Source organism: Numenius arquata, chromosome 4, assembly GCF_964106895.1.
Source record: "Numenius arquata chromosome 4, bNumArq3.hap1.1, whole genome shotgun sequence".
Taxonomy (NCBI): domain Eukaryota; kingdom Metazoa; phylum Chordata; class Aves; order Charadriiformes; family Scolopacidae; genus Numenius; species Numenius arquata.
In genome coordinates, this window is record NC_133579.1 from 13,356,018 (window position 1) to 13,378,399 (window position 22,382).

Here is a 22,382-nt window from a genome sequence, read left to right on the forward strand (position 1 = left end):
TTATAATTCTGTTTTTGAGAAAAAGTCAATAGAGTGTCTCTGAACATATATTATGAGTATAATATGAGTATTATAACTGAGAGCTGAATCTTTTGGCATAGGGTTGGGAAACAGTGATTTCTTTCTTCACAGTTTCTGAGAGAAGTGGAAAAAAAGGAAAAAAGGCACTTTTCCGCTGACTTCCTCCCAATATACTGATCTGATTCTCTTTCCTATTAGTGATAGCCTCTTTCTATCACAAAGACCAATCTTCCAGTGATTACATAGAGTATATTTCACATCTGCTACTGCCACAACAGCTTAAAATGGCATGTGATGGACTGCATGACAAGAGAAATCTGACAGAATCCCTCCATCACCGAAGAGGCAGCCAGGGCACCGAACATGGTCATGGTCAAAATTTTCACAGCCACCAGCTGTAAGTGCAATAATCCGAGAAATGTTTTGCAAACAACATTAATCCTGGTAGAAACGGATGAATGAACTCTGCTTCTTTGCAGAAGAGTTGAGAAGCAACACTAAGAGGGAATCTGCTTTCAAGAAGAAATAATGCATGATTAGTTAAAATCATGAAAAAAAAAAAAAAAGAGGGATTCGCGTGTATTTTGAAATATCAGAACGCTGTAATATCACAAACAGAAAAGACCCTTCAGAGAAATAACAAAGGAATGCTAAAGCACATTGTTCATGGGAGTCTTAATCACTTCACACATTAGAAAAAAAATTACTTATTCCTAACAACAGTTTGATTTGCTGTTCATCCTTATATTGAAAAGCTGTTACTTAAATGGGTTCATTTATCATTCTTGCTTCTGCAGAAAACGCTAGTATACAAAAAAAAAAAAAAAAAAAAATCCCATTTTATAGCAATATCTACAGTCTTTAACAGTTAATCCTTTCTGTTATCCATCCACAATATGTAGCAATGCTACCTCACATGCAGGCAAGAAAATCCTTGGGAAGAAATGCAACTTTATGGTATTTCTTCAAAACCATACAAAATGGTGGGAAAAACGACTTCATGTGCTCAACAGAATGATTTCATCCATCTTGTACTGAAACAAATGATATAAGATTTGTGTTTTATTTTGACTCCTAAAATGGGGTATTACTGGGACTAGTTTGACTATGACTTCGGTTTTCCTTTTAGGAAAGAAATGAGAGCCCATTATTGAATATTACTGCTACATGTGCATTTGAGAAAAAAAAAAAAAAAATCTTTTTCAAGTCCATATCTCCATTCTTAATTTGGTGATGATAGTTGGATCTAACTTACTACCTACATGCTGGCACAAGTCCTGTTGCTGATACTTATTTTTTTTCCAGATGGATAACAATGTACAGATTAACTTCATCAAAATAAATCTCTAACTGTATTCCTTCTAACAGGAAAAAACATTTTTTCATTCACTACAATTAATCTTTGATCAAGCATTTGTACCTGTCTTTCCCAGATAGGCATTAAAATGATAATATTTTTCTGTTTTTCTTATTCTAAACCGCATTTAAGCTATGCAATATAGTTTCCCTTTATATTTCTCTCAGCGTCTCTTTAAGTCATTTAAATTTTGGCTTTTCCCCTACAAAGTTACATCATAATGACATTTAATTCAAGAAAATTGATCTTTCCTTATTACTGCGATGTAACAAAATGCAGCCTTTGATAACAAACACTTTAATGTCCTGTTTACCCATATCCTCTCAGGAGTTTGTCATAGCAACATTAGACGTTATTTAACAGAGCCGATTCATTGCAGAGTAACTATACTTTGAAGAACTGGCACAAATAATTATGAACTTGGCGGTGGTGCTGTCCCGATGCTGACCTGACCACTGTAAAAGATGATGGGGGTGGCCTGAAGGCACCTCTCCAGAATAGAGTGTTCCATCACCCTGATGCCATAACAAAACCAAGTCGTTCGTAGAGCCCAAGCAGATGAATGAAAACAATATGCAGTCCCCCTCCTCTTGTTATTCCAGCCCTCCCTCCTCAAAAAAAAAAAAAAAAAAAAGTAGGGTGTTTTTTTTTTTTTTTGTGGATATGAGCTTTTTCAGCATGTTCTGCACCCCACTTTCTGATCCCATGTAAGGGCAGAAGAAACTTAAGTCTGTGCACAATATGGAAGCTCCTCACTGTACTTTTCCACAGTGTTTCTGAATCCTGTATTTCCCAGGTACAAGGGCTACAGCATTTCTTTCTTCTATGGCTTCAAGCATCTTCAAAGAGAGACACAATCACCTTCCTGCAACTAGCAAGTCTGTCTTTCCCCTTTCTTTACAACATGATGTTATAGACAGAGGCATTAGGGTCTTCTCCCTAGCTTGCACTCCACCACTCCTTTTTCACCTCACACCAGCCTTTTAAGTGACTAAAGGAAGAACGAGACACTCACACCTCCCAGATACTTCTGTGGGAATTTTAAATTTTACTAATACTTCACAAAACAAAACACCAAAAAACCCAACTACCCACCAACTACACCACAAGGGACACCGAACACCAGTTTGTTAGGGGCCAAAAATAAGTCAGAACCAATACTGATTAAATCTTTATTAATAAAAATATCTTAGTATAAAAAAAATAGAATTGTTCATTCTGTACACTTAGAGAAAGGACAAAGATGAAACTACACAACAGCAGCCAAGTATGAAATATAACAAGTCAGTTTAAAGATTCCTAAACACTTGATACACTTTGGAGTTATGCATAACCATGACAGCCATTAACATATAATGAAAAATGTTGGCTACATTCATGTTTGGTATTGTTAGTTCATCCAGTGATGGACAAAGGTCAGGTAGCTTTAGCTACCATACATCAAGAAGTTGCATAGATAGTTTACAGAAATGGTATCATCCAGCCAAATACCTGTTACTTTCTATGACCTCTGACGCATTTCAGTCATACCCAGTAGAACGCACAATCTGATGTACTGCTTTGCAATACTGAAGACCAAAAGAAGCTATGTTACTGTATGTTTCAAGAGCATGAATGCTGACAAAGGTAGACTTGGTTAATAACATTGATGTGATTACTTTGAGTTGAGCACTTTGCCAGATCTAGCACATAACTAAGCCGACAGACAGCAGTGCATATTGATAGGAGTAGTCACTTGAGAACAAGCAGCTCTTTAAGCTACAGCAAAGCAGGTGAGAGTAGTCTAAAAACAGAGCCAAGAGTATCAACTTGATTAAGGTTGCTCTTCTGCTTGGAAGATGTCAGTGTCCATTGGAATTACTGATTTTTTTTGTCTATCTCTTCTATTCGATCCTCAAATACCAACATGCGTAGATATGAGTGGAAGAGTGGAAGTTCTACCTGGGTATTTGAGGTTGGGATCCATGCACCCCGCTCAAACAAAAAGACCAAACTAATTACTGTTTCTTTGTGTAACTGGGCTTTCTAAAAGCAAAGCTATTAAAAAGCATTCTTGTAAACTTATGCCCTGTAACTGGTACACAAATAGTTAATAGAAAACATGTACCATACAGCATTCCTACTCCAGACTATATATCTGAATCTTGTTTACATCCATGTGACTGCATATAGAGCTGATATCTTAAAGGTAAAACTTAAGAGTATCACCTATTGCAAAGTCATTCAATACATATGCTTCACCTAAACCTACAATAGCTTACTTTTACTGTCATTTTTCTCTAACTATCCAGGTCATCAGGACTTTGAATCCTGGTAATTTGAGAGACATCTCAAATTATAGCAACTGTGTAACGAACAAGGTAGGCCATGGACATGTCCATTAAGTAATACCATTTAAGCTACTGACAAATATTTTGAAAATACACTTTTCCGCTCTCCTAAAGGTTTTGTTTTCTTCTTGCAGCTGAACCCAGACGTTAGGAAGATCCCAAGCCTCTTGGAAAAACAAGTCCGTACGTAGTTTCTCAGTCAGTTAAGCCAGCATGCTGTGCTATTCAACTGTTGGTACTGCAGAAATATATATATAAAAAGTTTGAGTAGAATTATCAGTATATTTTCCTCATAGATATTTATTTGTCTAACTATTTTCAGATGCATTCATATTAGCTTTTTAATATGAAGCAAAATGGGTAAACTGCATAAAATGGGTGTGCAAGTGCTATAAGCAGAGCATTAAGTAAATATCACTATAAATGTAGAACAATAATAGTCACAAGCACCTGCTTAATGTGAAGTAGCATATGAGTTCATTTATTACAGTGAAAACATGGGAAGCTTCTATAGCCACAGTATCCTTTAAGTCATCAAAAAAGCACCAAACCCCTGGATTGTTTTAGCTGATTACAGTTTTTTAACAACACTTTTACCAAAAGGAAAACGGATTGAGTAAGTTATCCCCATCACTGTAAGAAACAGGACTCACCTGCTTGCTGACAGTGTTTTTCTGCCAACAGTTGGTGGAGATGGTTCACTATGGAAAAAGCTTTTTATCCACCAACATTTATCAATTAACTCAGGTAAACCTGTCAAAGGAAAAAAAGCCCACACCATTAGACACTGGCTAAATAACAAACAGGCAAAACTAGAAAACTCTGAAAGAAGGGAATAATACCATGAAATGCTTTGTCCTGGTCTGTAACGTTCACAGCATCCGAACAGCAGGAGGAGCTGGAAGAAACGCTGGATTCCGAGTTCTGTCTTGCTGTTCATGGAAAAGAGAAACACGCATAATGAAAAAACATGCTTTGAGGGAATACACTATTTCTATGCCAAGAACTTTTCAGATCTGCTGCTATCTTGGAAGACACAATCTAAAAGATAAGTTTACTTAGATACAAAGTGTAACTTCTGTATTATATACACCATTCTACTACAGTTGTTTATATAAAAACTTTTGTGTAAGTTGATGTCTCAGGCTACTTACTCTTCACTTAAAAGCATACTGAGATCTGTTTGCATAACTTTCACTGAAATCAGTGACAAATCTTCTGATCACATGCACACTGCTATCAGAACAAATGGGTCCATTCTTGAATATTTAGGTACAAAACAACCTAATTGCTATGGTTTCCACTGTGATGCAACTAAATACCATACTCACACTACAGTGTTCATCCTAATACACCAGATGTACTCTCAAGCCATTGACTACTTCACATATTTAGAAACAAAAATGTAAGATGATTTTGTGTTCTAAGCCTGCAAAGTAAATATTAAGTATAGCTAGAAGCCAGGACTTGCTGGGTTAGCACTTTTCACTGAATTTCACTGAATTTTTAGAGTTGGAAGGGACCATAGAGATCATCTAGTCCAACTCCCCTGCCGAAGCAGGATTGCCCAGAGCATGTCAGAGCATGTTACTCAGGACTGCATCCAGGCAGGTCTTGAAAATCTCCAAAGAAGGGGACTCCACGACCTCCCTGGGCAGGGCTCTGTTCCAGGGCTCTGTCACCCTCACCGTGAAGAAGTTTTTTTCCTCATATTTGAGTGGAACCTCCTATGTTCCAACTTGTGCTATGTCATGTTTGATAATGTAAAAACAAAAGAATATTACAAATCCCTACCATTCTAAATAACAAAAAGAAAAGTAGATGAATAACCAGAAGCAGACATTCATTAAAACTGAAGTTCCTTGATATAATGAAAAAATCTCCAAGCAATTAAAAACTACCAGGCAAAGACTCCTTTTTGCCTCCAGCTCATCCAGAAATCAACTGCAACGCTGACTTTTTCACGAGTGGGAACAGCCCGGACACCGGCTCGGGGGAAGCTCTGCCTCCCTCATGCAGAGGGGGTCCCAGCCGGGGGTGGTGGCGGGGCAGCTCCCGGACACACACACCCCCCCCCCCCCGAGCACTTACTTCGGTAGTACTGGTTCTTGGCCAGGAGGCAGCCGACGGAGGGTACCGAGGCCATGGCAGCGGCGCGACAGGGAAACCGCCTCTCTCCGGGAGGAGCCTGCAAGGGGGAACGAGGCGTTTTGCCGGGGGAAGGAGCGGCGCCCGGCGGAAGAGAGCGGCCCCCGGTCCCCCCGGCCCTGCCCGCCCCGGCCGCTGACCTGTGTCGCCGAGGGAAAGCAGCAGCCGCCGGAAGGGAGGAAGGAAGGGGACCGCGCTCCCCTCCGCAGCGAGTGCCGACAGCACCCCGGGCCGCCCCTATATGGGCCGCGGCGGCCGGCCCGCCCCGGGGGCGGTGGGGCGGGACGGGACGGGACGGAGCCAGCCCCCGGGCACCCTGCCGTTCGGCCCCGGCCCGGCCGGGACAGCCACCGAGTCCCTGTCCTGGTCCCCTCGGTCCCTCTGCCCGGGTGTCATCTCTGAGCGCTTTTCTGGGGGTGCATTAAGCGGGGACTGTGTTAGTTAATCTCTGCCCGATGGGGAAGGGGAGGAGGAGGATGAAGCAGACATTTACTGTTTCAGTAAAAATTTTAATGTTGTTTTTAAATATGCACATTACTATGCCCATACATTAGAGAAAGTGAAGTCAAAGGAATGTTCTCCACTCCCACAGCACTAAGTGCAACCTGTGATCATCTAAAGCCTTGGTAAAGTTAGAACAAAGTCCCAGACTTTGTTCACCAAATGTATTTGATCACCAAGTACATTTTTCTTCCCACAGATAAATGCACAACTCACTTTAAATTGTTGTAATCCTATCTCATGGCAAAACTTGTCCTATAGTGCGTGTCCTCACCTTTCAGAACCGCCAACAGTAAAAGTAACAAACAGTTTTGGCTGTTTGAATTGCTCCTGTTCCACAAGGAAATGTTTTATAATTGCTTTTCATAGCAGGAGTTGCAGGTAGGAGAACACAGCCTTGTGTGGTGGGTGATACTGTGTTACTGCGACGTATCTGACTGCTTGAATAGTGCATCCTATCTCAAATGATAAGAACATAGTTCATAATAGCTCATAGCATATTTGTAAGGATACAAAGAGTAGTACGGAGAAACTGCCTGTAAAATAATACTCATATGGCAGATAATGTACCCGATAAGCATAGTATATATTCCTGGGCCTTTTTATCGACCTGCCATCAGAGTCTTGACAACGTGGTGGTCCTTCCCCAGCAAAACCTGATGGCTCACCTTTATGAAATCTGCAAGATTGTTACAGAAAATAGTTTGCAGCTGGGTTGGTACCAACCACTAGCACCGGTTATCCCGTGTGTTTGTCTTGTTATGTAAAAAAACCACTGTAAGAGTAGAGAAATTTTACAGATTTTTTGATCTCTCATTCACAGTGTATGTCCCTACCCACTGTTGCAGCTCCTTGTTTATGGATACCTAAATGTAACTTAACTATTAGCTCTTTGCAGCTGACAGTGATTCCTGTCTTAATAATGAATTTCCCTTTTGAGACTTGTTCTATTTGTGGGCAATAAATTTCTGTACCACCCCACTTGTTTTTCTCACTGTAAATGCCCTCACATTGGGCACTCTTTGAATCGTTAGATCCATTCCTGAAAGAAGGGAAGCTTCTCCCTGGAGAGCTGTAGGAAGGGCTCCTTTTGGGCTACGAGGGTGGACATTTATAGCAATAGCATTGTGCCCTAGGTGGAGCTGGTAACATTATCCTTAATTGTATCTGCCATTCTCTTTCAGCTTTAAGATTCTGTTTTAATCGACTCATAACTTTGTGAAGGCCATTATTTTGGCAGAAAACTGTTTAGACTCTAACAAGGCTGTGGTCTGGGCATTGTATTTGGCAAGAAAGCAGACATAAGTGGTTCTCTTTCAATCTGCACGAATATCCATCCATGTTGGAGTCATGCCAAGCTACTCCAGAGCTGGGGAACACCAGGTCTGTGAAACTTTAAATTGCTTCACTGCTGCATGTGTATTATTTTACTATATCATTTAGAGTACATGGTCGTTTACCTGTTTTTTTCTGGAGCCCTGTTTCATGCATTGCACTGGAATAGAAATTACTTATTTAGTGAAAAGTTTTCCACCGTTTCTCCCACTCAGTCTGGCATTATGTCCTATCTATTGTATTTCCTTCAAGTAATGCCCTGAATACAGAACTACAAATTTCACCAGTGTTTTTTCTTCCATGGTTATTTTGACAGGGTGCTTCTAAAATACTAGCACATTTATTTTCGAGCATTGCTACAAAACCAAGGCATACTGTTATCTTGAGTTAACAAGTGGGAGTTCTGAGATCCAAAGGAGCTAAGATAAAAGAATCCAAAAAGCTTAGGTGTCTCACAGGAGAGCAGTCTAGGACTTTATTTTTTTTATAGCTATTTAACATCTGTGCCACACTTCATTTACCCACTTATATCTCTCATTCACTTCAGATCCATATTTAAGTACTCAGCACACTGATAAATCAGATTCTCATCAGACATTGAAACAACTGGTTAGTGGCCACCTATAATAAATGTAAGTAACTCACATAGCATCAATTACAAACTGAGGGGCAAGGTTATAATTTACCTTTCAAGACAGTGTTCAATTGCCTTAGCCACGACCTGTTCTCTTCTCCCTGGAAGCCTTTGCTGCATTCTCTACTCACTTTTTAACTTCTGTCACAGACATGGAAGAAGTCCTACCAAATGCACTCCATGATCTATTTAACTTCACATGCTCAGTTCATATCCGTGCTTCATGCCAAAAGAGGCAGAGTCCCTATGAAATAAATAGTCCATAATCCCCAATTTTATAAAAATGCATTTACAGAAGGAACATTTCCAGCCTTTTGACTGACTAATATTGTGACCTTGACAACAGTGTTCATTTAACAGTGTTCATAACTATAAAATGGACAAAATACAGAATTATATGTCATCTCACGAATCATGGATACTTATCGAAAGTATATCTTAAATTTAAAAATTAAATCAATATGACCCATTAAATGAATATATCTCCCACCTAATCCTGCCAGTATTACCCGGTATAACCCTTTGTTAAACATTAAAATAAAACATCTCAATCACAACAACAAAAACAAAAGAACAGTCTATATTGAGCTTCACTTTGAAGCTGACCTGTTAATTATTAGCCAGACAAGTTTTATCTAATAAACTTAGCTACTCTTTCAGTTCTTGGAATGCCTGTGAGCATGTTGCCAATCTTTTTTGTGTCTTGTTTTGGGTGTTTTCTTCCATGTGCTTTTGTGGCAATTTGTTTACTTTTCCTTGTTACTTAACCTTGTGGAAGAGTAGTGTGGCCTTGGAAATTGTACAGTGTAGCACATTTTTGGCCCTTGAGGGCCGAGTATTGCCTCCTCCCAAGCTTCTGGAAGAGCAGTTTTTGTACATTTTCATTGCCCAGTCTAACTGCCCATCCACAATTAACATTTCAATCAAATTTTGTGCAGCAAGTGTAAATTACTTAGTTGAAGGGAAATGTGTCTTGGCAGTATGACTCTCCAGGAGAAGAATGAACTTCCCTGGGTAGTATTTTGTAATGAGTGTATTAACATTTTCAGAGAACTTTCAGAAATGTTTCCTTCATGCATCTTTCAGTAACTCTAATTATATGCTGTCTCAATAAACTGTTTTGCATACCAGTTCTGTCAAATCTTGAAAGGAGTCTGTAAAAAGAGGCTTGCATTAAAGAAATTAGGTAGCTACACTATATAAAGTTACAAACCTTCCATGTGCAAAAATTAGTTACCAAAAACTGTTTGGTTTGTTATCTGCTTCCAAGAACCAGTACCATCACTTACCTTTTTCATTAATGTGTTTTGCTCTTTAAATATTCCTCCAAGCCCAACAGCTCAGCAGGAATTCTGGGCTCATCTATCAAAACCAAGAGGATTTGAGGAACTGATGAAGAATTAAAGGACAGTGTGCGAGGCAGCAGAGGAATGGAAATTTGTACCATATGCAGCCTGCAAAAGAAACTCGGGGCCATAGAGCTGCTCAGGAAATCCTGCACACAGAAGGGACAGAAAAAGCCTTTCTCTTCACCACTGCAGTGTGTGGCACCACTACAAATCACCAGCTTTGTAGTAATGACCGTTTCCAGTAGTGAAGTGATTGTTTACAGGCAGTTCTGGCACTTTTTAATTATTATTTTTAACACTTACTACAAATGTGAATGGAATACTCTGAAAGAAAATATTTAACGAAGAGCAAAAGAATTATTTGTTTTTAAAATTTCTGACTATTTAAGATAGCAGATGAGATAACACTGAAAGCAAAGGGTAACTACTGAACTCTGGACCCCATGCAGCACACCTGTGAATGATGCACGTTGCCTGAAATCATTGAATCATAGAATCATAGAAAGGTAAGAACTGGAATGGACCTTAAAGATCATCAAGTTCCAACCCCCCTGCCATGAGCAGGGACACCTCCCACTAGACCAGGTTGCTCGGGAAAGCCCCACCCAGCCTGGCCTTAAACACTTCCAGGGATGGGGCATCCACAACTTCCCTGGGCAACCTGTTCCAGTGCCTCACCACCCTCACAGGAAAGAATTTCCTCCTAATATCTAGTCTAAATCTCCCCTCTTCCAATTTAAAACCATTACCCCTTGTCCTGTCACTACATTTCCTGAGAAAGAGTCCCTCTCCGGCTCTCCTGTAGGCTCCCTTCAGATATTGGAAGGCTGCTATGAGGTCTCCCCGGAGCCTTCTCTTCTCCAGGCTGAACAACCCCAGCTCTCTCAGTCTGTCCTCATATGGGAGGTGCTCCATCCCTCTGATCATTTTCGTGGCCCTGTCAGCAAAAGTAGGGAAAACACCTGTTTTGACCTATAAACTGCATGGCCAAAATACTGGAAAAGACTATACACATTGCTAAATTGTCAGTACAACTTTGTGCACTTACAGTTAAATACATCCATTTTCTCTTCATTCCATTCCACGTCCTGTGTGGCACTACACTCATAAGAAAACAAAGATGTTTTAATGTGTGTCATTTTAGCTGTATTTTAGCATTTAATTGAAACACATTTCTTTTTGGATCCAGATACAACAAGCTGCACAAGTTTGATAAAGTTCTTCCAGCAAGTTACATCTTTTACATCTTTCTAAGGCAGCATATGAATACTTGGACTTTTTATTACTGTCATCTCTCAAGTATTCCAAAGAAGACGACTTAAAGCTCCAGCATGACCAAATATGGGGGTTATCAGTTGTATTCCTACAAAATAGAATCACAGAATCACAGAATCACAGAGGTTGGAAGGGACCTTTTAAGATCATCTAGTCCAACCAATGAAAAAAAAAAAACAACAAAAAAAAAACAAACAAACAAACAAAAAAAAACACACACAACACAAAAAAACAAAAACAAAACCACCACACACGCAAGCCACACACACACCACCACACCACCCAACACTAATCCATATTCCCAAGCACTATGTCAACTCCTCTCTTGAATACCTCCAGGGATGGTGCCTCAACCACCTCCCTGGGCAGCCCATTCCAATGCCTGACAACCCTTTCAGTAAAGAAATATTTCCTAATATCTAACCTGAACTTCCCCTGGCGTAACTTGAGGCCATTGCCTCTTGTCCTATCATCTGTAACTTGGGAGAAGAATATGTAATTGAATTGAATGTAATTGAATAAAACAAAATTGATCATAGGCATTTTTATATACCATTTTAATACGTCCCTGGATTTTGATCTATAGAGAGGAAAAGAGTTGGCTTGTTATTCAATTTCACATCCCATACAGAGATGCAGGGCCAAAACTACGTGTATTTTAGTATCCTTGTCTATTTTGGTTCAAATAAACATATTATTGTGTAGCATCCACTTTTTCCAATTGCTGTAAACAGTACTGTTGCATTTTGTTGTATACACACAGACTCTGCTCTGATTCACTTCTGTACCTTCTCTGTCGTTGCAAATAGTATGGACTCAGCCTCACCGGACTGAACACAACCTGACACCACTGCAGCTCTGCAAAGGCATTTTAGAAAGTGCTTATGGCCTACCATGCCCCACAGTTTATAGACACCATTCCTCAGCACTGACATATGACACCCTTGGCGTCTTCATTTCTTGGCTAGTTGCTCTGTCACCAGGCCAGATGCTCAGAATGGAGCAGCGTGAGGGGCAAAAGGAATCAAGGAGCTTGTGAACAAGAAGCACATATTCATAATTTTGCAGCTGGAAAATTTCCATTAACCTAGTAACAGAGCTGGCCCAGGCCAGCATCTGCCGCATCACAGAGCAGAACTGTTTCAAGTTTAAGAACCCAAAGATGATATACTTGTGCAGCTGCGTTAGAACCGACTGTCAGGAGAAGTTATGTAATGAAGATATGTAAGAGACCTGCATAGTAGGGTGGCTTTGCCCTGTGGTCAGGTGATCTGTGGTCTCTTTGATGGGGGTGTCACTCCAATCTCCCTTGCTTCAGCCCCATCTCCTGACCCTAGGGCTAACGTCGTACGGAGTACAGTGAGGGCCCTTAGGATGCTGCAGAGGTGTCTGCCTGCCAGGTCACATCAGAAGAACCTACAACCCAGCCCATACAACTGTCCTGCAGGTGTCAAAGGACTTGTCTGAAATTGTTCATACACAAGCTTCTGGGGGAAGGAACCAAGCTTTAAAGTGTACGCTGCTGCAGGAGTTTACTCTGCTGCAGCGAGTGGGAGCTCATGCCTCAGAACAAAAAAATGACAGTTGCCTTAGTCCTACATAATTCACAAATGTCCACTGATTTAGTGAAAGCCATATTATCAGAAGGACCCAGCAGCCCTGTGCAGACAGCTCGCTCTTCTCCATAGTATAGTTGTCCTCCATAGCACTTTTGTCTCCTCGAAAGGCACTCTACAGCAAACACACACAGCATGTCCTTGTATGTCTCAGTCTGCTCCACTGCAATAAACACATCCAGTGTGTCATTATGTGTCTCAGATACCAGCTCCATTTTCTACTGGGACACATGGAGCAAAATGAGTCTTAATCCACTCACTAATCTGACCAGCCTGCAGAGAGGTTTATTGGAGGAACACCAACAGTGTAGGACTTCTTACGCAATGATGATAGGCCAGACCCTTATTTCATCATGTTTGTTATTTCCTTCTTCTCCCACATTTTAACCACTTGGCCTCAGAAGTTCAAACATCATTAAGACTGACCAGGGACTCTGACATTTTTTCTAGACTCCCACACACTTAAGAGTTTGTGTGTACTAATAGTTTAAATATGCTTGGGACCACTCTTTGGCCCTGAAGACAACTGGTATGGAATCACCTATATCCACACTGTTTTATACTACAAACTGATGTGGTTACATCCAAAATGGTCTGTGAAGGATTGTTTCTTACTTGTGCTAAATGCCAAGCTGCCTGGGAATTTTTGTGGAGGGAGCCAGGGAAAACCTCATGCCATCCAGGACCTTTCTAACATTTTAATAGTACAGAAAATCATGTTCTGTTCCCTGACAAGGTTTCCTGGCATTAACTTAAGGGGTAGCTAATTTAATGTGATGTCACTGGTATAAGACGTTCAGAGCCCAATAAGCTTGCAAACGAGTCACAGAATCACAGAGTGATATGGGGTTGGAAGGGACCTCTGGAGATCATCTAGTCCAACCCCCCTGCCTGAGCAGATCCACCTAGAGCAGGTTGCACAGGAATGTGTCCAGGAGGGTTTTGAATGTCTCCAGAGATGGAGACTCCGCCACCTCCCTGGGCAGTCTGTTCTAGGGCTCTGCCACCCTCAAAGTAAAGAAGTTCCTCCTCATGTTTAGATGGAACTTCTTATGTTCAAGTTTGTGCCCATTTCCTCTTGTCCTGCCACTGGGCACAACTGAAAAAAGACCAGCCCTGTCCTCTTGACACCCATCCTTTAAGTATTTATAGGCATTGATCAGATTCCCCCTCAGTCTTCTCTTCTCCAGACTAAAAAGACTCAAATCCCTCAGCCTTTCCTCATAAGAAAGATGTTCTAGTCCCCTAATAATCTTGATAGCCCTCTGCTGTACCGTCTCCAGCAGTTCCCTGTCCTTGAACTGGGGAGCCCAGAACTGGACACAGTACTCCAGATGGGGCCTCACCAGGGCAGAGTAGAGGGACAGGATGACCTCCCTCAACCTGCTGGTCACACTCTTCTTGATGCACCCCAGGATGCCATTGGCCTTCTTGGCCACAAGGGCACATTGCTGGCTCATGGTCATCCTGTTGTCCACCAGGACTCCCAGGTCTTTTTCCTCAGAGCTGCTCTCCAACAGGTTACCCCCCACCTGTGAGTCTCTCCTAGGCATCCATTTGCAAACTTACCACGTTTAACATTAGGGTGTAGGTGGCTAATTAGGGTACAGCTATTGCATTTCTTTAGATCTTAATTAATCTAACGTGGATACTGTTTCCAACTCCACAGATGCTGCTGGTGGGAAGCCCTTTGCTCAGGCTACTGCAGAGCTGCCTCTGCATTCCCAGTGCCAAACCTTCTAGCATAGCAGGAGCTGGTGCACAGTCCCAGTCAGGCAACTAGGGAGGGCCTTCTGCCTGAAATACGCAACATGTCAGCAATGAAAAAGTGGAGAACAGGCACTGCCGATCCCTGCTTCTGTGACAACTTAGGAGCAAAAAGGAGATGAAAGAGCCAGACAAGCAGCTTCTTTGGGAGACCAGTAGTCCCAGTCTCAGTCCTACTTGACACCATTGCTGAGCTTCTGGGTATGACATACAGACACTGCACTTCAAGTTGCCTCCATCAAAATGTAAAAGTAACCAAGTTGGGCACCTCTCAAGGTAAGAATGCCCAGCATCCCAGCAGAATTTACTCCAACCACAAACTCATCTCACTGGCAATGAAGGCATGGTTGGTAGCACTTGCTGGAGCTGGGGAAGGAAGATGAGAGGCTTCTTCAGGTTCCCTTGTTTAAACATCCTTATGTTTATGCCTGGGAACTCTTTTTTGCCTGATTTGTGTGTTATTTTCTATTACACATTGTGTTTGGCTACGTACCGTGCATCTTATCTGCATGCTCTTTTTTTCCTATCTTGTTTTGCTTTTCTAGATTTGTTTCTGGTCTCTGTCCTTGTTTTCCCTTTTCCTGTTTAAATAAACATGTTTGAACTGTTAAAGGTATGTTGATCTCTCTTGTTTTCAAAGTAATTCTAGGATTCCTAAGGCTTCATCACCTTGAATGACCAGCTGCTGCACGGCAGCACAGCCAGGTCCTGTGCTAGTTCAGGGTCCAAAACTAGAAGACAGCATAAAGAGCAGAGAGAGGAACTCCAAAAGGATCACAAAGGCTTTCAGAAAAGGAGAAAGCAATGTAGTCCCAGATAGACACTGTGTTTGTGAACTGGAAACTTTGCTTTAACATTTAAGTTTTTAAGGAGATGCTAATTAATTCTAAATTAGACCAATTCAGTTGAGATGTGTTGCTGTAGTCTTCTGCCTCTTATGGCAGGATCAACACTGACAGGTGGCTTGTCTACTTACTGTGACAGTGAATCATATCAAATTTGATGTAGAATCACGGAAATGGATGTCTAGACTGATGTGCTGCTGGTGGAGGGGATCTCCTTCGGGTAACTGGGAGGCTGGCCATATTCTGCTGATGCTACAGGTACCTCTCCTTAGGCTGACTAGAGTCTGTGCTTCCTGAAGACTCAACTCTATGTATAGCTGCCTGACAAAAAACCACCTGGCTCCTTGACCTTCACTCAATTCTTATAGTTTAAAATGTGTTCAGCCTTGCAGAAGTTTAATCTATTTCTGACAAATGGGAACTGGGGTCTACATGCAGCCTTGCAATTTCAGAAACACAAGTATACTCGTAGTATCATTTTATTGGTCAAGTTCATAGGAGGCTTTCTTAGCAAATGCTAATATGGAAAAACCAAGCTTAGATAAGGGTCTAAAGAATGGAGTCAACGGTGAAGTCAAGGTTTAACACAGCTAAATTAATCTTTCCTATTTATTTCTGTTTGGTCAGTGTTCTATCTACTTCTTATCACTAAATCTGGTATAAAGGGTTGAGTTTAGCCACTTTCTGATTTACCAGTGAGAAAAATGATAGGTATTTTTTTAATCTTTCTTCATACCACTGAAGTACACCACTTGTAAAATGGTTTTACAAGTGTCAATTTCAGTTATAAGGAGTCTGTTTTGCTTGCAGTGCAGTTAAATCAAGTTAACTACAAGTTTCTGGAGTGAATTCAAGCCCAACAGATCCTTTATAAATTTGGAAATGGAAAGCGTTTCACACTCTATGTGAAAGCTGACTTTTGGCAGAATACTGGAATTGGCAGCAATTGAAAAGGTGCACTAAATTACTATGCGTGAGATTACAGATTAAGATTACCATTAATTTGTTCCCTCCACCCCTCCTTGTGTTTCCTATCCTCTCATGTCTGTGACAATCCAACCTTTGAAGAATTTGGCTGAGAAAAATAGGAGTTATAGAAGATGACCAAATTATAGAAGACCATCAAAACTGCTTATATGCAAAGGTATTGTAGAACACATCAAGCTTTACAGTTGAATGGAGAGGAAAGGTGAAACAGTTATTCCAATGAAACCAGAAACAATTAGCTCATTGATAAACACTTGAAAAATGTCTTAGAGGATATGACACAGGACATATGTGTGTCTTGTGGTAACGTTTAGAGAATTAAAAGGTAATGACTGGCTCAAAGCAGTAGAACGAGCAAACAAAGTGGAAATGATATTGAAGGATGGACAGATTTGCATTTAGAGATAGTAAAACTGACCCAATGTATGAAATACAGTTCCCTGAAAGCCTCTAAACATTACATTATCTCCTCCTATGGAGAAATTTATTTACCAATTCACGATTGTGAAATCTCTCAATGTCATAGATGCCTCCACCTTGGACCCTTAGCCAGAAAATGAAAAGATGAGCATTTAATAAGCTTTTAGGGTGAAAAACAGAGGCTTACTGCCTTGAGGAGGATGACACAAAGAGGAAGATTATTGTTAAACCTATTACAGTTTCCTGGCATCATCCAATTTTAAATGGCCTAACAGAGACTGAATCTTCAAAGAAGACAAAGGAAATTATTAGAGAAAACTTGGACAAATGATGACTCAACTGGCAAGATGAACAACTCCTCAAACTGTGATGGGAATTAGCCCAGCCCAGTGACAAAGAAAGTAAGAATTCATGGATTAATCTATCCCTTCATGTAGGGAGAATAAGACAGTAAAGCAAAACAAAAATTACTACCAAGCCTGAGAGCTAGATCAGAAGACCTCCTCAAAGCAAATACTAACTTGTCTATACTCACTTGCCAAAAATGACTTTCAGCTCTAGGTTGAAGCAAACTAGATCATTGCCTTTTAGACTTTCCTGAGGTGATGACCTAATCATAAATGACACCAGATCATACCCACACGTATAGCGAAATTTCAGTTGGGCTCTTTTTGCCTTTTGCTGATGGTCACCTGGAGGAATCATGGCCAAAACTACAGATTCCTATGGCCACTAGAACTGAGTTTATCTACAGAGTTTCTGATGAGACACTTCCCAGAAAGAGCTCTGGTTTTCAACAGGTTACATCAGTTATGAATTAAAAGGAAGTAGTTAAATATTTATTGTGGGAACAGTAGGATTATCAAAAATATGTCCTCTCCAAAAACAAAACTTCAAGGGATGTACTAAGACTCTTCTTTTCCATAGCTTGGTTTAGTAAACAGGAGTTTTGTTCTTTTAGTCTGCTTACAGTGCTACAAAATGAAGGCACATGTTCCCTCCTGTACCATAAAGAAAGCTTGATAAATATTTATTTCTTTTGCAGGACCCGCTGTGACGTGAACCCTGACAAATACGTAGAAATCTAGGTACTTCTGAGAAAATGGTAATTATCTTATCTGCATGACAGGTGTGATGATACCATTGTTCTACTAGTTTATATGAAGCTGAAAATCAAATCAAATCAAATTAAAAAAAAAAAAAACTGATTGAAGAATCAGCTTAAGACCAACTAATCATTCAGTATTCATCAGAAAAATTATACATAATTCCAAACTTGTTATCTGTTTTTTCTGTTTTATTTTCTCTTTGCACACTAACCATTTGCAGTAACGTTTCTATAATGACACCAGGCTGTTAACCAAACACCTTCTTTTCTGAAACATCCCTTGTGATAAAGAAACATTATTTTACAGTCTGCCAAGATAAAACCTACTTTAAAAAAATGCTTTTAAAACTTTAGACATATCTGTACACTTCTTCACATAGCTTTCTCTAAAATTTAACATAGACCATACATGACCAAAACCATAAAATGCTGCAATTGAAACTGTGGCCGTTTCATAATCCTAGGCAATTCTCAGCACTAAGAATTCACAGATCTCATGATCCAGACTTCTAAGAGGCTTTGCTGTAGAAGTGTATCCTCTGCAACACAGACGTCAGGCATGATGAACTCAGGGATAATGGTGGGTTTTGGCTCTGATATTTTACATATACATTTCATTCTTTCAGTCAGTGAAAACAAAATACTGGTTGTCTATTTAATAATACAGTACCACTACCACGGTTGATAATGGAATGAAAATTGTTACCTGCAAATTGTCAGCTCAAGAGGAGTGATAGATTTGTTGCTGATGATTAAAAGTTACCATTTAAAATGAAGATAGTGGTTATGATCGAATTATTACTTGTTGACATACAAAATGAGTCACTGTCATCAGTTCTTTCCACGTGAAATAGATGTTCATGTGGTACTAAAGATAAAATTCACCTGTACAACTGATATTAACTGGATCCATTTTGACAGCCTGAGTAAATGACTAAAGACTGAAGAAATGAGAAGATGCTATCCTTTCACATCTAGCCCTAATCACTCTAGGAGAAAAATACCAAAAAACCAAACAAACAAAAAAAAAAAAAAAACCACCCACAACCAAAAACCAGAAAGCCCACATAAGACAGGAAATTTGCACTGTCAGCGTCCACGTTACACTTACTCTATGACTATGAAAAGAAGGCTATCTGACACTTTTATGTGGAAATAGAAATATTCTTTTCAAATACTTGCCTTTCTTTGGAATGTCCAATTATCTACAAGTCCCATTAAATGCTTAAAGATCTCATTATGATCCACAAATGAGCCATACAGAGTCTTGACCTACCCTGTGCTTGCAGAAGCGAAGCTCTATTTGGGACAGAAGAAACGTGATTAAATCCTACATTATCTATCTCCATCTTGGACAAATTCTGTAAATCTGTAAATTAAGTGTAAAGCCGTAACAAACGATTTTTTATCTCTCCATCATTATTGGTTATGGTTTGCTTTTGTTTTTGTAACCAACTTTTCTTCTGTTTTTGTAATGCTCCAATTGCTTGTATGACCAAAGTGGGAGCAAAAGAAGCTAGGAGAAGGGCTGGATTAATTTCATATATCTTTGTCAGCACAAATGCAGAGTACAGAGTATTTGAACTCAGCAAGAGAACCTAGAAATATCTAGAACTGGGTTATGCAACCCTGAAAATGTCACCTCCACTTGGTTCATCTCCCTTCTCTTCAGCTAGTCTCTCCAGCAGCTTAGCTCCTCCAGGTCAGCCAAGAGAGAAGAGCTTATGATTGGCTACAAGTGTTCATATTCACTCCGTCACCTTGGAGAAAATGAACTGCTGTCAGCAATTTAAGGTGGTTATCAATTCCCCTGGTAGAGTAAAATCCTGCAGCCACTAATCACAGGCTGTCCTCACTTGTTAATGTGACAGTTGCTGCCAACCTGGGAGAGGGAACAGCTGCCACATGATATTTGACCAACCCACTGTAAGCCCTTTCAGGGCCACCAGAAAGGTACTGGCCTGCAGTTTGAGAAGTAATTGTTAAAAAGAACAGCTTGTCATTAAACCTACAGTTTTCTTATAAGTCACCTTTGGGAAAAAGTAGTTCTGCACGTCTGAGAGAGCTTTGGTATTGGAGCTGGGAGACACGCAGAGAGTTTAAAGTCAGGCAAGCTGCCAGAACAAAGTAGTTTTGCTCAGCGTTGGCTTCAGCTCTCGTGCATCTGCTCTATAACTCACCAGCTTGGTACTGTTGGCCAGTGCCTGGAAAAAAACAAGAGTGTTTCTAAATGCTTCTGAAGATCTGGATACAGGTACGTTTTGGTTTATCAACAGACCTGTTTCTGTAGTCTTATCTGGGAGACCCAAGGACACCAAACACCTGAAGTTAAAGCTTTTTTTGTTAATATTGTTGGAGAGATTCATTCCCAAACCCCATCTATTTTTATTTTAACTTTTAAAATCTGTAACTTTATCATAAAATGTTGTTTTCTAATAAGGTATTAAAGAAACTATTCACAAGTAAGAGCAGTTCAAATTCAGTCATTTAAATCTTTAAGCATGTTCTTTTATGCACAATTTGCAATATGCAGAATTTCAGGCAAACATACACAAGATGGTTGTGCATCAATCACAACAGCACATAAAGGTTAGGGGTTAGCTAGTCTAAGATAAATTAAAAGCCAACAAGTGAGAACAAATCCTATGCTCAGACACCCAACTTTATGCACATAATTACTCTGATTTTGTCTGTATATCACAGACACAATTTTAGAGTTTTTGATTTGTCTGAAAGCATAGTACTTATAATAGAGACATAAAATATCATCTGAACCAAACAGCATTTCTGAGTATGAAAGTAATTATTCAGATCTAGTTCATTGACCTCGTTCATTTTAATTATAATCCAGTCCAAAATTATATTCTTTTTTATTACACTATAATGACTTCTTTAATTTGCCAGAAGTACAAAAATGAGCAAAAGTTAGATCAGAAAATCTTACTGCAGAACTTCACAAATTTTTTACAAAATATGATTACAAAATATTGTTCTAACAGTAATTTGTATCAAAGAGTTACCTTATAGTTTTGAAATTGATAGGCACTTTGATAGTTCTGAAATGGATGGTCTTTGGTAATTTTTAAAACACTGTTTCCTTTCCCTTGATTCATGTATTTAGGCTTTCTCTATTGAGTTGTTAAAACTCAAGCACTTAGTCTATGTCAAACATTTCATTTGTATCACAGTTAAGCAAGCTTAGAAATTATGAGCTAATAGAGTAATTTGGTCCTGCCACCCCTCACTGGAGGCAGGAGGATGCCTGCAAACACTCGAGCTCAAAACCAGGAGATTGAACTGCTGCAGGTGTCTGCCTGAGGAGCAGGGCTCACAGGGACCACTGAGGTGGCCCTGGCAGCACCTCAGAAGCACAAGAGGGTCTGTGAAGCAGCTGTATTCCCACCGGGTGAAATCCTGTCCCTGTGGTTTCCCTGATGTACTATTCCAGGTACTAAATGAATGCTGGCTCACCCTGCTCTCCGCACTGGCAGCAGGCTCAGCCTGGAAAGGAGTGTCTCTTGGCTGCCTTATGGCTCCAGATTCCATCTTCTGCAAATTTGCAGCAGCTTGCCAAAGGATCATTAGAGTAGTTTCTGTCATTTTGGGATTGTAGGAGGAAAAAGGCACAATCTTAACACCTACCTAAAAACACCTCACATATTTTTACAGAAGTGAGATCTGAAAGCAAGTATTCAAACCTTAAGGAATCTGTAATGAAGCTGGGAAATGCATCATTAGCGCTGGCCTTTTATATATACACATACTTGAGCTTCATGAAAAATCTTACACGTAGATATTCGCCTGTTCAGCTGTTTCTTCCATGGATCTGCATTGCCACAAGGCAGGCAAGCAGAACTAGGCCATGTCTACTCTGTTCCCATGAACACAATAAGGAGGCTTCAGGCTGCAGTGCCTTGTTTGTGTCTGCAGTTCCCTTAGTTTGCCACAGGTTCCTGCTTTATCGAGGATGAGATTCTCAAGGACATGACTACAAACCAGCAAGCTCTTATATCTTCTTCCAAAGGCATCTCTTACTCCTGCACAGTCTACAGGGCCCGTAGGACCACTGCCTGCCACCACCTTACAGCATCTGCACTGTAGTCAATGCATGACAACAAACTACAGCTTGTGAGGTTGACAAAGGACAACAGAGGCAGCAAAAAGCTCCAGGTGTCTCCAGATTCAAGGACAGTAAAACTCATCACCCTGGATAGTTGCTGGAGGCCATTTGGCTACTGGATCTCCTAGTCTTCAGTCTTCAAAAGTTGTGCCAGCACCAGCTGAATCTCTGCTGTTTTTTGATGCTCTAAAAGCATGGCAGATGCCACCATCACACTTGGTTTTGCCAAGCCTTAATAACTCTAGATATGTATCATGAGCCCCTCCTGGTGATTTACATTCATACGTTGCAACTTTCTGGATGCAAAAGATTACCTTAATGGGTCTACCTCAGAAACTGCTCAGTGCTGGAGATGCATCCCACCTCTTTCTGTTTTCCTTTTCCCAGTCTAGAAATGTATGAACATTTCTCCATGGAAGCTGTTTCTGCCAGACTCCTATAGATCCGTGGCACAGCAACCTGGTGTTAGTAAATCTGCTGTGGCTGTGGATGTAATGAGAGTCTGCAGGCCATCACCATCTGCTACTTTCCTGTCTGGTGAAAGTCTACACCATCCTGGACATCTTTGC

General features: G+C 40.4%; 1 protein-coding gene across 2 annotated transcripts; it reads right to left on the reverse strand.

Moving 5' to 3' along the window:
- Positions 1–2,537: 2,537 nt before the first annotated feature.
- Positions 2,538–6,186, reverse strand: PPDPFL (pancreatic progenitor cell differentiation and proliferation factor like). 2 transcript variants are annotated; one of them, XM_074146711.1, is made up of 5 exons: positions 5,997–6,186; positions 5,800–5,896; positions 4,551–4,640; positions 4,362–4,461; positions 2,538–3,946 (listed from the first exon to the last, which is right to left on the reverse strand). In XM_074146711.1, exons 2-5 carry the CDS (start codon positions 5,852–5,854, stop codon positions 3,934–3,936), a joined length of 258 nt encoding a protein of 85 aa, XP_074002812.1. In that variant the 5' UTR covers positions 5,855–5,896; positions 5,997–6,186; the 3' UTR covers positions 2,538–3,933. The 2 variants fall into 2 exon arrangements, with proteins under 2 accessions (XP_074002812.1, XP_074002813.1); XM_074146712.1 differs by having other exon boundaries at positions 5,800–6,064.
- Between the last annotated feature and the right edge of the window lie 16,196 nt (positions 6,187–22,382).

Coding starts and splice junctions, on each gene's coding strand:
- PPDPFL (XM_074146711.1), bottom strand. CDS start 5,854: ATGGCCTCGGTACCCTCCGTCGGCTGCCTCCTGGCCAAGAACCAGTAC. Junction 4,641..5,799: donor CAAGAACCAGTACTACCGAA/GTAAGTGCTCGG, acceptor TTCCATGAACAG/CAAGACAGAACTCGGAATCC. Junction 4,462..4,550: donor CCAGGACAAAGCATTTCATG/GTATTATTCCCT, acceptor TTCCTTTGACAG/GTTTACCTGAGTTAATTGAT.